Consider the following 14,271-nt stretch of genomic DNA (forward strand, 5'->3'; position numbering starts at 1 on the left):
AGCTCCTCACTGCAGACCCCAGAAGCAGATGTTATCTGTCGCAGTAATTCGCTGTTGAACACGTCGCTCTAAGTTGGCTGAAAGCTGGAGAGGAAAAAGAGATCCGCGTCAAATCGGTAAGCAGCCCGTTCCTCTTCTCCTCCCGCCGCAGACCTGCACTGATCCGGGGAACGAGGCCGTCTGCCCGTGGCCGCTGGCCGGCTGTCCGGTGCCCGCACCGCAGGGCGGACCGCCACCGAGCTAATGCTAATGCTAAGGGGAACGGGGCGGAGCGAGGCTAGTTGCTAACGGCTAACCAGTGGTTTCCTCCAGCGGCTGTCATTAACAGCGCGGTTCCGAACAGCGACAGCGATCCTGGAGGCTGCTAGTCGGCCACTTACAGCCGCTCATCGGCCGCTGGGTGCTGCTCCACTGGCCGATGGCTCTGTTAGCATGCAGCTAGCCGGTTAGCCTCACAGGTAGGGCTCTGATCAACTGAACCCACCTGATTCATTGGTTCCGGTCCCAGTTTGGTTCCCCGACCTCTGATCTAGTCCGAGCCCCGGTGCTGGAGGTCCAGGCTGGGGAAGCTGACCTGAACTCAGGTCGGTGTAGGTGTGCCAGGGGTCCAAAGCTCCAGAAGCTGGTTCTGTTGGAACCTTTAGCCCAGAGCCTTAGCTTAGTGGTTCTCCTCATAACTTAATGGACTCTGGTTCTGGTTCTAGGGGGGCTTGACGTGGTTCTGGTTCACTAGTCCCGATCAGGAGCTTCTTCACCCAGGTGTTGATGGACCTGCTGTAGCTGCATGACTGCAGCGGTTCAGGTGAAGCTTCTGACTGAAGATCAGCAATCTGATGATGAGGAGGAGGCTCACTGCCTTCCTCAGCTGACCGAGCCCAGACCATGTGGTCCGGTCTCTGGTCAAACCACCAGAACCTTTATTAAGAAAGCAGTCGGTGACAGAGGGAGCAGCCGGACGCTGTAGCTGAGGCCCCTGAACGCACCGCTGGGCTACTCCTCTGTTCACAGTGGTCCAGGTCTATGCAGACCCTAGGTGGATCTGGACCTGGGGTTCCCTCAATGTTGACACTGGTCCACTGTGATGGCCGTCCTCCAGAATGTTCTGAAGGTCCAAATGTTCCTCTGATGCTCCAGTTTGAGGTCCAGAACGTATTTGGTAGTTCTACATGGACCATGAGCGTCTGTGGTTCTGTTCCAGAGTTCTACAGGTCTTTTGAAAGAGCCTGGTTTTTGTCTCCGGTTTCAGCAGTCGGGTCGATCTGCTGGCTCATTCAGACGGAACACTGGGAAGTTCTTCTTGAACCTCTGCAGGACATGGATGGGGACCGGGTCTGGATCAGAGTGTCATCAGAACCCCAGTAGCAGGGTTCTCTTTTGGGGTTCTGGGTCTGGTTCAGAGTGGTTCTGGTTCCTGTCTCGTTCAGACTGGTTCTGGTTCTGAATGGTTCTGGGCCTGGTCTGGTTCAGACAGGTTTTGGGTCTGGTCTGGTTCAGACTGGTTCGAGGTCTGCTTCAGACTGGTTCTGGGTCTGGTTCAGACTGGGTCGTGTTCAGACTGGTGCTGGTTCTGGTCTGGTTCAGACTGGTTCTTGTTCAGACTGGTTCTGGGTCTGGTCTCGTTCAGACTGGGTCTGGTTCAGACTGGTTCTTGTTCAGACTGGTTCTGGGCCTGGTCTGGTTCAGACAGGTTTTGGGTCTGGTCTGGTTCAGACTGTTTCTGGTTCTGGTTTGGTTCAGACTGGTTCCAGGTCTGGCTCAGACTGGTTCTGGGTCTGGTCTGCTTCAGACTGGTTCTTGTTCAGACTGGTTCTGGGTCTGGTCTGGTTCAGACAGGTTCTGGTTCAGACTGGGTTGTGTTCAGACTGGTATTGGTTCTGGTCTGGTTTAGACTAGTTCTTGTTCAGACTGGGTCGTGTTCAGACTGGTTCTGGGTCTGGTCTGCTTCAGACTGGTTCTGGTTCAGACTGGGTTGTGTTCAGACTGGTATTGGTTCTGGTCTGGTTTAGACTAGTTCTTGTTCAGACTGGGTCATGTTCAGACTGGTTTGGTTCAGACTGGTCTGAGGTCTGGTCTGCTTTGGACTGGTTCTGGGTCTGGTTGAGACTGGGTCATGTTCAGACTGGTATTGGCTCTGGTTCTGGTACAGACTGGTTCTGGTCTTGTTCAGAGTGGTGCTGGTTCAGACTGGTGCTGGTTCTGGTCTGGTTCAGACTGGTTCTTGTTCAGACTGGTGCTGGTTCTGGTCTGGTTCAGACTGGTTCTTGTTTAGAGTGGTTCTGGGCCTGGTCTGGTTCAGACAGGTTTTGGGTCTGGTCTGGTTCAGACTGTTTCTGGTTCTGGTTTGGTTCAGACTGTTTCGAGGTCTGGCTCAGACTGGTTCTGGGTCTGGTCTGGTTCAGACAGGTCTGGCCAAGACTGGGTCTGGTTCAGACTGGTTCTGGTCTGGCCTTGTTCAGACTGGTTCATGTTGAGACTGGGTCTGATTCTGGTTGAGACTGGGTCTGATTCTGGTTGAGACTGGGTCTGGGTCTGGTCTCCTTCGGACTGATTCTGGGTCTGGTTCAGACTGGTATTGGTTCTGGTTCAGACTGTTTCTGGTCTGGTTCAGACTGGTCCTGGTTCAAACTGGTCCTGGTTCAAACTGGTCCTGGTTCAGACTGGTTCTTGTTCAGACTGGTTCTGGGTCTGGTCTCGTTCAGACTGGGTCTGGTTCAGACTGGTTCTTGTTCAGACTGGTTCTGGGCCTGGTCTGGTTCAGACAGGTTTTGGGTCTGGTCTGTTTCAGACTGTTTCTGGTTCTGGTTTGGTTCAGACTGGTTCGAGGTCTGGCTCAGACTGGTTCTGGGTCTGGTCTGCTTCAGACTGGTTCTTGTTCAGACTGGTTCTGGGTCTGGTCTGGTTCAGACAGGTTCTGGTTCAGACTGGGTTGTGTTCAGACTGGTATTGGTTCTGGTCTGGTTTAGACTAGTTCTTGTTCAGACTGGGTCGTGTTCAGACTGGTTCTGGGTCTGGTCTGCTTCAGACTGGTTCTGGTTCAGACTGGGTTGTGTTCAGACTGGTATTGGTTCTGGTCTGGTTTAGACTAGTTCTTGTTCAGACTGGGTCATGTTCAGACTGGTTTGGTTCAGACTGGTCTGAGGTCTGGTCTGCTTTGGACTGGTTCTGGGTCTGGTTGAGACTGGGTCATGTTCAGACTGGTATTGGCTCTGGTTCTGGTACAGACTGGTTCTGGTCTTGTTCAGAGTGGTGCTGGTTCAGACTGGTGCTGGTTCTGGTCTGGTTCAGACTGGTTCTTGTTCAGACTGGTGCTGGTTCTGGTCTGGTTCAGACTGGTTCTTGTTTAGAGTGGTTCTGGGCCTGGTCTGGTTCAGACAGGTTTTGGGTCTGGTCTGGTTCAGACTGTTTCTGGTTCTGGTTTGGTTCAGACTGTTTCGAGGTCTGGCTCAGACTGGTTCTGGGTCTGGTCTGGTTCAGACAGGTCTGGCCAAGACTGGGTCTGGTTCAGACTGGTTCTGGTCTGGCCTTGTTCAGACTGGTTCATGTTGAGACTGGGTCTGATTCTGGTTGAGACTGGGTCTGATTCTGGTTGAGACTGGGTCTGGGTCTGGTCTCCTTCGGACTGATTCTGGGTCTGGTTCAGACTGGTATTGGTTCTGGTTCAGACTGTTTCTGGTCTGGTTCAGACTGGTCCTGGTTCAAACTGGTCCTGGTTCAAACTGGTCCTGGTTCAAACTGGTTCTGGTCTGGCTCAGACTGGTTCAAACTGGTACCGTTCTGGGTGTGGAGACTTGAGTTCCCAGATCCTGTGTGGATCCCTTCCCCAGTGGGAGCTGAGGATTCCTGCCGTTGTTCTGGTTCCCATCATCCAGTTGTGTTGTTGCCATGGCGCTACTGACCCATTAACCTTTGAACCCTGTCTCTGTTTTTTACCCAGAATGCCCTCTGAGGCCCAGGAGCCTCGGGACAGAGGACCGACGCCCCCTGTCACCCGGGCCGGACGCAGCGCTCAGCTGGCCAGAGCTGCCGCCAGTTGCCCCGCCCCCGAGAGGCGTCCCCGAGGGCGCCCCCGTAAAGATGGCAGCAGCGGCCGCATGGCGCCTCCTCCTCCTCCTCCGTCCAGAACCAGGAAGCAGTAAGTGGATTAAGTGAAGTTCTTCTTCATGGACCAGCAGCTGGTTGAGCTGCTGAAGGAGACCTCTGATTGGCCGAGGATCCGCAGTGGCTGGTTGAGCTGCCGAAGGAGGCCTCTGATTGGCCGAGGATCCGCAGTGGCTGGCTGAGCTGCCGAAGGAGGCCTCTGATTGGCCGAGGATCCGCAGTGGCTGGCTGAGCTGCTGTAAGAGGCCTCTGATTGGCCGAGGATCCGCAGTGGCTGGCTGAGCTGCTGTAGGAGGCCTCTGATTGGCCGAGGATCCGCAGTGGCTGGCTGAGCTGCTGAAGGAGGCTTCTGATTGGCCGAGGATCCGCAGTGGCTGGCTGAGCTGCCGAAGGAGGCTTCTGATTGGCCGAGGATCCGCAGTGGCTGGCTGAGCTGCCGAAGGAGGCCTCTGATTGGCCGAGGATCCGCAGTGGCTGGCTGAGCTGCTGAAGGAGGCCTCTGATTGGCCGAGGATCCGCAGTGGCTGGCTGAGCTGCTGAAGGAGGCTTCTGATTGGCCGAGGATCCGCAGTGGCTGGCTGAGCTGCCGAAGGAGGCTTCTGATTGGCCGAGGATCCGCAGTGGCTGGCTGAGCTGCTGAAGGAGGCTTCTGATTGGCCGAGGATCCGCAGTGGCTGGCTGAGCTGCTGAAGGAGGCCTCTGATTGGCCGAGGATCCGCAGTGGCTGGCTGAGCTGCTGAAGGAGGCCTCTGATTGGCCGAGGATCCGCAGTGGCTGGTCGAGCTCCTGTAGGAGGCTTCTGATTGGCCGAGGATCCGCAGTGGCTGGCTGAGCTGCTGAAGGAGGCTTCTGATTGGCCGAGGATCCGCAGTGGCTGGTTGATGCCGGTCTTAGCTGGTCTCAGGTCCAGTTATGGAGTCTGGTTTGGACCATCTGGTACTGTGTCAGAGGTAGTCCGGTTTCCTGCTGTGGCACATCCATAGAGGTTCTGGTGCTGACCCACTGGGTCGCTCTGCACCTTTGTTAATTGTCAACAGTTACTTCTAGTTGTGTTTTCTATGACGGGACGGGTTGAAATGAGAGACTCAGCTGGAGGAAAGTTATGATGAAAGCAGCAGACTGAATGTTCTAGAACTCACTTGTTCTGCTATCATCAAACCCAGATCACATCCTCCTAGATCTGCTACTAGTAATGAGGAAGTTCCTTCCCGGATCTGGTATGGTTGGTTCTAGATTGTTCTGGATCATCTGGCTGCAGCAAGTGATGATGATTGGTGGCCAGCTGCGTGGACCAGAGGGACGTCCGTCCGTCTGTCTCTGTCTTTCTCTGGTCAGATCTGATCTGGTTAGAGGCGGTTTGTTCCTCAGGTGAGATCTGAGCGTGAAGCACAACTGATTAACCTTTTTCTATGTTTCCAGCTGGTTTTCTGTACCATGACAGCGAATAAACTCGATGCATCTCCCGTTTCCCACGCTCTATAGTTAAGATGGCTATCAACCATCGAGTCCAAATTCTCATGACCACATTAAGCCGTCTACATCTATTTCACTGAGAGTTTTTTTCCCCACACACTTTGAATGCATCATAAACCCCTCCTCCAAACAGGATTGTTTTCACACACACTACGACAACCAGTAAAGGCAATATCGCGGCAGCAGGTGATTCCGCTGAGCAATATATGCAGCGGCTTGCAGGGAAATTAGACGCCGTTTATCACGTTTTTTCAATATTTAGATGCTCTAATACCTGAGATGATTTTTAAGGCATTCTCTAAACCAATGTTCTCATATTAACTACCTTTTGTGCTTCTTTAAACCCCCAGCAGGTAAAGCTCAATGCTATTAGATGCTCTGATGATGATCTAATGTAGGACACTATTTTTGTTTATGTAATTTAAAGTCAATTTCTTTTCTCATTTTGTATTTTTTTAATCATGCCCATAAGAGCCTATTTCCCATTTTATTTAGTATATTGGGTGTTTTTGCTTTGTTTCCTGCTTGGTTGCTTGTATCCTGTTAAAGGACTAATTCAGACCTCCAAAGACACCATGTGGCAGAAAAGCTTTGATCTGGTTAAAAATAAAAGGCAACAAAGTCCTTCTGCAGAAGGTTAATGAAGGTCAAAGAAGTAACAGCAGGCCTACAGCTTGAAGGCCGCTCTGGACACCGGACGCTCTGGATTCTAAACTTTCTGGATACTGGACACTCTGGAGACTGGATGCTCTGGATGCTTTAATTAGGGCTAAACAAACAGTGAATGAGATCAGAGTGTGGTGTGAGGGGGGCCATGGAGAAACTCCCGGAATGTTTTGAATGCTCTGACTGGAAGCTCTGGATGCTGGACGCTCTGGATGATGTAAGCTCTGGATGATGTAAGCTCTGGAGGCCGGACGCTGTGGACGCTGGAAGCTGTGGATGCTCTGGATGTTTTAATCAGGGCTAAGCCAACAGTGAAGGAGGTCAGAATGTGGTGTGAGGGGGGCCATGGAAAAACTTAAGGACTGTTTAAAAGCTCTGCATGCTGGAAGCTCTGTATGCTGGAAGCTCTGGAGGCTAGACGCTCCACAGGCCAGATGCTCCTGAAGCCGTACGCTCCGGAGGCTGGACATTTTGGATGCCGGACGCTGGATGCTCTGGAGGCTTTAGATTCTGGAGGCTCTGGACGCTAGAAGACCTGGATGCTCTGAACACTGGACACTCTGGATGTTGTACGCTCGGATGTTGGAAGCTTTATATGCTGGAAGCTGTGGACGTTCTGGATGCTTTAATCAGGGCTAAACCAACAGGGAAGGAGGTCAGAGTGTGGTGTTAGGGGGCCATGGAGGAACTTAAAGGAATAGTACACCCAAAACATGATTAGCCTTCATTTTCTACTCACCCCCATGCTGAACAACACTCTGGAGTACTTTTTTGATATCTCAAATGCATCTGGAGATCTGGGAGGCTTCTTGCTGTCTGCTGACATTCAAATAATGGAGGTCTATGGTGTCCGAGACAGAAAGGTCCAAAAAGTCCACAAAAAACGTGTCAATATTCCTCCATACTGCTCGTCCAATGTATTCCAAGTGTCCTGAGTGGGTAGCATCCATAATTTACTCGAAACGAAGTCATTTAGAATGTTTTTAGAGCATAAACAGTAGTGTATAGGATTTCCTGAAAGCACGCACATGCGCGTTCACGACGCTAACCAACCGAGCATTCAGCTCGGCAAAGAACTCATGCTCTTCCTCAACACTGAAGTCCTCAGACATTTTTCTTTCGTTGTTTCTTTCTTTGCACAGGTAAACAGCACATTTCTTCTTCTACGCTTGCATTATCGGCAGAGCAGACGCTGAATGCGCGCTTTCATCTGGTTTGGTCTGCCGGCTTCCGTAGCGTCGTGAACGCGCTTTCAGGAAATCCTATACACTACTGTTTATGCTCTAAAAACATTCTAAATGACTTCGTTTCGAGTAAATTATGGATGCTACCCACTCAGGACACTTGGAATTCATTGGACGAGCATTATGGAGGAATATTGACACGTTTTTTGTGGACTTTTATGGACCTTTCTGCCTCTGGCTCCATAGACCTCCATTATTGGAATGTCAGCAGACAGCAAGAAGCCTCCCAGATCTCCAGATGCATTTGAGATATCAAAAAAGTACTCCAGAGTGTTGTTCAGCATGGGGGTGAGTAGAAAATGAAGGCTAATCATGTTTTGGGTGTACTATTCCTTTAAGGACTGTTTTGAATGCTCTGACTGGATGCCTGAAGCTCTGAATGCTGGACGCTGTGGAAGCTCTGGATGCTGGAATCTGGATGCTGGAGGCTGGTAGCTCTTGGCGCTGGACCCTCTAGACGCTGGATGCTCTGGTCGCTGTACACTCTGGAGGCCAGAAGCTCTGGATGCTGGAAGCTCTGAATGCTGGAAGCTCTGGATGCTCTGAATGCTGGACGCCGTGGACGCTGGGCACTCTGGACACTGGATGCTCTGGATGCTTTAATCAGGGCTCCCACATACCGTCGGTCAGCAGATATGGGCTCTTCCTATTGGTGACCTAATCAAAATGGCAGACTTTGAGGCCAGGCAAGAGTGCTGTTCGGAGGTATTTTGCCTTCAAGCCTGACGTGGAAGCCGGACGTGTATTTTGTCCTCCTTTACCCCCAGATTCCTCTTACTTTCAGCGCTCCGCTCACATACGTCGTACGGAGTACTTGTCTTTCATGTAAATCAATGAGAGCTGTTCCACATCCTCTGCTACTCCTCCGCTCGTCACCGTGCACGTACGTCTTCTACGTCCCTCACCGTCAAAGTACGGGGCTGAGCTCTTTTTGGCTCCGCTCCGGTCAGTCCAGATCAAGACCTGAAATTGCAATCTCACCAAACAGGAAAAAGAATGTAGAGAAGACCCGGTTTGTCAAATTAAATTATAGTAAAAACAGGTCGGTAACTAAAAAATATAATCCAAAAAACTAAGAGAAATTAATTAAATCATTGGATGCAGACTATCGGTGCTTCAAAAGACCAGGAAGAAGTTGTGAGATTCTAGAGCGCATCTCACAACTTTAAAAGAAAATTCTTATTGCAGGAATGGATGAAGAGATGATGAGTTTGGAAGCAGAGAACAGAGTTCAAACAGAAGCTCTGGCTCAGCTGGACCATAGTAAAATACAGAATCCTATGCATACAGAAAGAATCAAATGGACATTCAACCCACCTTACGGCTCTCATCACGGAGGTGTGTGGGAGCGCCTCATACGGATGATCAAGAAAGCACTCGATTCTGTGATCAAAGAACAGGCCTTGGACGTTGAATGTCTTCAAACCACCCTCTGTGAAGTGGAGGCTATTCTCAATGCACGTCCAATAACGGTAACATCTGGAGATCCGACAGATCCCGAACCTCTTACCCCAGGCTCACACCGACTCCGGTCTTACCGTTGCGGTGCGGTGGGTGCGGCGCCGCAGTGATTCCAAGTCATTAAAAAGACGTAAACCTCTCTCACCGGCTGCTGAGCTGTCCGGCTGCGGTTACCGAGACACTCCGGCGCTGCAGAAAATTCCGCAAGAAAGCTATCCTTGCGGCGTGCCGGAGCCCTCCGCAACAAGCTCTCGCAAATATCCTTATTTGGGCCGTATTATCGCGTGAAGTTACGTGAACTCAAGTGAACTTCTGTTAAATCTCCGGACCTGTTGCTGGAGCCACAGAGCCGCACCGCACCGTAGTCAAAAGGGCGGTGTGAGAGGGGGTGTGCGGGAGTTGCGGTCTCCGTTGGCTCGGTAACCGCACCGGAGCCAGTGTGAGCAAGGGGTTACGCCAAACCAACTACTATTACTTAAAGCAAAGCCCATCCTTCCACCTGGGCTCTTTAACGAGCAGAACTGCTACGCTAGAAGAAGATGGAAGCAGGTTCAGTTCCTCTCAGATCTCTTCTGGAAGAGATGGACACGCGAATACCTCTCACTGATGCAGGAGAGACAAAGATGGAACGAGGTATAAAGAAATCTTAAATCTGATGACATCGTCCTCATCATTGATGACACGTCACCCCGAAATTCCTGGCCGATGGGACGTGTAATAGAAACTTTCCTTGATGCAAAAGGATTTGTACGTCATGTCAAAGTCAAGACTCAGACTGGTGATCTAGAAAGGCCAATCACAAAGCTTTGCCTCCTCAGAGACATGGCCTGACTGACCGTTCATTACTGACCAGTACACTTTACTGACCATAGAATGGTTTATTGAATTAAGCTTTCATGTTTTCTATGTAATATGTAAATGTATTGATTGAGTGAATGGCTTTATATGCAGGAAAAAATGAACCGCTATTGAATATCTGAAAATATGACTAAGAACAGTCTATGACTATGGTGTGTTTACTGTATGTTGTCTTATGGACTAAAATGAACTTAATTCTTTCATTTTTTGGAAATCCCTTGATTTTTCTATGAAAGGACTACTTTTTTCCAGAAAGCAATTTTCTGATTTATGAATACCTAAAGGGACTTAATTTGAAAAAAAAAGAAAGGAATGTGAAAGACTTTATTTGAATGCATGGTCGGTATTGAATGCTCTTTTGAAATGTCCGGCTCCTTGTGAATGTATGTGTTAAATTGCCATAGTTTGATCAATTAGGGGCCGGAATGTTGGAGCCGTTTTGTATTTCTTTTGTTTTTCTGAATTTATCTTGAACATATTTGCATTCTAATTCTACTGATTTATTTTTGAATCTTTAGTTGAAAATATGTTAGTTTTCATTCTGATATGTTTATTTGTTGCTCTTCCTGTATGGTGGGTGTGACGTTGACAAGCTGATTGATTGACAATAGTTAGGTGCCGTCACCGACCGGGCAGGTAGAGTGGAAGTGGCAACAGTTTTTCAACTGCGTGATGCGGGAGCGCTTTTGTTTGGTATGCAAGTTAAAGACAAATAAATGCCTCTATTTTTTTAAGACACGCGTTGGGATCCGACCTATACTCCTACTCTGAAGCGGTGACCGCAAAGTTTCCGCTACAGGGCGTGATCTACAGCTCTCACTGGAGCGGTTCGCAGCAGAGTGTGAGACATCCGGGATTAGGATCAGTGCCTCCAAATCCGAGACCATGGTCTGAAGCCAGAGAAGGGTAGAGTGCCTTCTTCGGGTTGGGGAGGATGTACTGCCCCTAGTGGAGGAGTTTAAGTATGTTGGGGTCTTGTTCACGAAAGAGGGAAAGATGGAGCGGGAGATCGATAGGTGGATAGGTGCGGCGTCTGCTGTGAAGCGGGCGCTGTACCGGTCTGTAGTGGTGAAGGGAGAGCTGAGCCTGGGAGCGCCTTCGGATTCCCCCAGAGGAGCTGGCCCCAATGTGGCTGCAGAGGGGGACGTCTGGGCCTCCCTACTGAAGCTACTACCTCCATGACCCCACCCTGGATAAGAGGAAGATGGATGGATTGATTGATGATGGGTCTATATAAATACTCATGTAAACACCCTGTATAATAATCCTGCTAGTTTTATACTATGTGGACGCCCTGTATATTCTGTATATATCCCATCATGCACCTTTTTCTTCCTTTGGCTCCTTCTTCTTCTTCTCCTTTGATTGTTCAGGCTGATGGAACAAGTAAATGTCTCCATTGTGAGATCAATAAAGTCAATCCATCCATCATCCATCCATCCATCATCAGCTCTTCAGACAACATGCGGCACTTTGTTTAGATTTTAATGTTCTTTCTTTAACTCTTTTACTGCAGGGGGCGAGGAAGAGGAGTAGAGGATGAAGAGAGCGTGGGCCCTGCAGAGAAGAACCAGCCCCAGAAGAAGAGAGGTGGGCTTTAACCCCAAACTGGAGATTCATGTTGGTTTTCAGAGGGATGTTGCTGCTCTTTGACCTCAGAGCTTCTTCCTCCTCCACAGAGCCCAGGGTCCCCAACAAGCAGAAGGCGAAGCCTGCGGAGCGCCGGCAGCCCTCCTCCACACATCCGGTACCGGACCCTGGACCTGCTCAGGCTGGGCTTGGCCGCCACCCTGACCCAGACCCTGAGTCCAAAGTCCCAAAGTGTAGCGCCAAACCCGCCCCCTGTACAGAGGAGGAAAATGGAAGCAGTTTGGTTCCTGCAGCTCTGTCCCCAGACCACGGCCCAGAGGAGGGTCCTCAGAACAGTCCGTCGTCCCCAAAATGCAGACCTGACCCCGAACCAGGAGAAGAGGACCAGCCACCCAGCCCTCCCCCCCAGGAGAGCGGCTCCATTACCACAGAGAATGAGAGGGACTCTGATGTTGGTCCTGTGGAGCAGAATCCAGTCAGGAGTCCCCATTATAGTCCCCCCGTGTCCCTCAGCCTGACACTGGCAGAGGAAGATGAGGACTCCCTGTCCTCCTTGTTCCAGCACTCCCCATCAGAGGACTCAGGGGGCTCACCCACCCCCAGCCTTGGACACACCAAACAAAGGTGAGTTCCTCTACCTGGGACCCATTCCTATCTAAAAGCTGAGCACCAGCAGCAGGTCAGACTTCCTGGCCTGGTTCCATCCAGGTCCTCCTGTCCTTTGGAACATCCTCTGCTTAGTCCATCGTCTCAGTGAGGAGACCAGAACGTTTGCTGTTAGCGGATCCAGCAGGTCTGGACCTGCTGGATCTTGTGGAAGGGAGTTCTGGATCTGATGGGGGGGATTGTGGACCTGCTGGATCTGATGGCCATGGGTGATTCTGTTGGAACCAGAATCAGCAGGTTTGGGGCAGAGCGTCTGAACCTCTAAATCTGTTGTTGGATCAGAGAGTTCCTTCTGGGTCAGGTGGCTCTGCAACAAACCGGTTCAGTCCAGAGGTTGGTGGTCAAGGCTAGCATGGATCAGGATTAGATGATTGCAGTGGTTTAAGGAGGGGACCTTCAGACAGACAGCTGAACCCCTTGCCCTGTTGGTATGGTTACACAGGACTGAGTTCACCAGAGTTTGACCCAGGAAGTCACCTCCGTTCTCATCTGTCCTGCAGGCTGAAGCAGTGTGCCTTCTGTTACCGTGGCGACCAGCCTCCTCTGGGCCAGGGCCGGCTGGTGGTGTTCGGCCCGACACCGGGCTACATCCCCCTACACATCCTGAACCGCCGCGCATCCTCCGACCGGGATGACGACTACCATGACCATTGCTACCGTAGTGACCTAGCCCCGCCCGCGTGAGTGAAATCACTTCCTTTTCAGTTTAGACATCAGGAAGAAGTGTTTGTTTGACAGGATGCTAAACGGCTAACTGTCTGTTTTCAGGTGCCGCAGTCCAGCACAGTGTGGTGAGTACTGGACCATCTGACGATGTCCATGGATGGAGGAACTGATGGACCCTCTGACATCATCAGATGATCAGAGCATCCATCAGAAGGACACTGACTGGTTCTGCTTTGATATTTCAGGAGACAAGTCTTCCTCAGAGTTCATAAAGCAGCTCGGACCCATTGGCCTTCCGCACGACATCAACGTCCAATCACTGTTTGACCCCACAGGTAGACCAGTCTGCTCCTCCTCCTGCTCCTCGTCTGTCTCCTCTTCTCTGTGTTGACTGAGGTCTGTGTTCAGGTCAGTGCTGCGCTCACCTGCAGTGTGCTGCCTGGTCAGAAGGTGTGCGACAAGGCGATGGCGAATCGTTACTCTACGTTGACAAAGCCATCGACCAAGGAAGCACTCAGGTGAGTTAGCATCTACTGAAAGCATTTCATTTTCATTTCATTTCATTTCATTTCATTTATTTTGAAACATGACATGATTTTACAATGTTTGCATAGAATGCTACCTAAACATACAGTATGTTTCAAAAAGGAGCAGGATGAAGCATAAGCTTATTAAACCCTACCCCTCAGTTACATAAGTCATGGTGGTAAAGGACGATTACAGTAAGACAAACAGTATAACTTTTTGTGCATTATTCTTTTTTGTATTCATCAAAAATACTTTTCTTATATTGTTTTTTGAATTGCTGGATGCTTTTACAATGTTTAATGTTTTCAGGCAAGCTGTTCCAGAGCTTCACTCCACTAACTGATAAACTGAAGGTTCTTTTTGTTGTTCGAACACACTTAGTTTTGAAATGTAATTTTCCTCTTAGATTATATTTTCCATCTCTATCTGTAAACAATTTTTGTATGTGTGCAGGAAGTAATTTATTTCTTGCTTTATAAAGAATTTGAGCAGTTTTGAAATCGATCAGGTCTACAAATTTAAGAACTCTTGAATCTAGGAATAAGCAGTGAGTGTGATCTCTATAATGTTTGTTATTCGTTACTCGTATTGCTTTCTTCTGCATAATAATCAGTGGTTGAATGTTTGTTTTGTAAGTGTGGCCCCACACTTCAACACAATAGGTTAAATAGGGCTGAAACAATGAGAAATATAATGTGTTTAAAGCTTGTTTGGTCAGAAGATGCCGGGCTTTATTTATAACAGCCAAACATCTGGCCAACTTTGACCGGATGTGCTGTATATGTCCCTTCCAACTAATTTTATTATCTAAAATGACACCTAAAAATTTTATTTCATCAACTAATCCTAATTGTACATCATCAATACTTAACTTTATTTCACTACTTTTTTTAATGTTTCCAAATATCATGAACTTAGTTTTTTTCAAATTTAACGATAGTTTATTTATATTACACCATCTCTTTATTTTCATTAATTCTTGTGTGACTAATGCAAGTATCTGTTTAAGATTTTCACCAGA

General features: G+C 49.4%; 1 protein-coding gene across 5 annotated transcripts in view; it reads left to right on the forward strand.

The window, feature by feature from the left end:
• The window catches only part of LOC119782752 (histone-lysine N-methyltransferase 2C-like), a 94,694-nt gene that overhangs the window by 313 nt on the left and 80,110 nt on the right, over positions 1-14,271 (forward strand). For all 5 annotated transcript variants that reach the window (XM_038283870.1, XM_038283886.1, XM_038283904.1 and 2 more), the window contains exons 1-8: positions 1-116; positions 3,935-4,132; positions 11,317-11,390; positions 11,480-12,014; positions 12,557-12,736; positions 12,825-12,847; positions 12,968-13,057; positions 13,131-13,240. The exon at positions 1-116 is cut by the window's left edge and continues 313 nt beyond it. In XM_038283870.1, the coding sequence (XP_038139798.1) occupies positions 3,936-4,132; positions 11,317-11,390; positions 11,480-12,014; positions 12,557-12,736; positions 12,825-12,847; positions 12,968-13,057; positions 13,131-13,240 (1,209 nt within the window). In that variant the 5' untranslated portion in view covers positions 1-116; position 3,935. The remainder of the gene's footprint in view (positions 117-3,934; positions 4,133-11,316; positions 11,391-11,479; positions 12,015-12,556; positions 12,737-12,824; positions 12,848-12,967; positions 13,058-13,130; positions 13,241-14,271) is intronic.

The sequence above is a fragment of the Cyprinodon tularosa genome, unplaced genomic scaffold (genome assembly GCF_016077235.1).
Source record: "Cyprinodon tularosa strain WSP-4 unplaced genomic scaffold, ASM1607723v1 ctg1048, whole genome shotgun sequence".
NCBI lineage: Eukaryota > Metazoa > Chordata > Actinopteri > Cyprinodontiformes > Cyprinodontidae > Cyprinodon > Cyprinodon tularosa.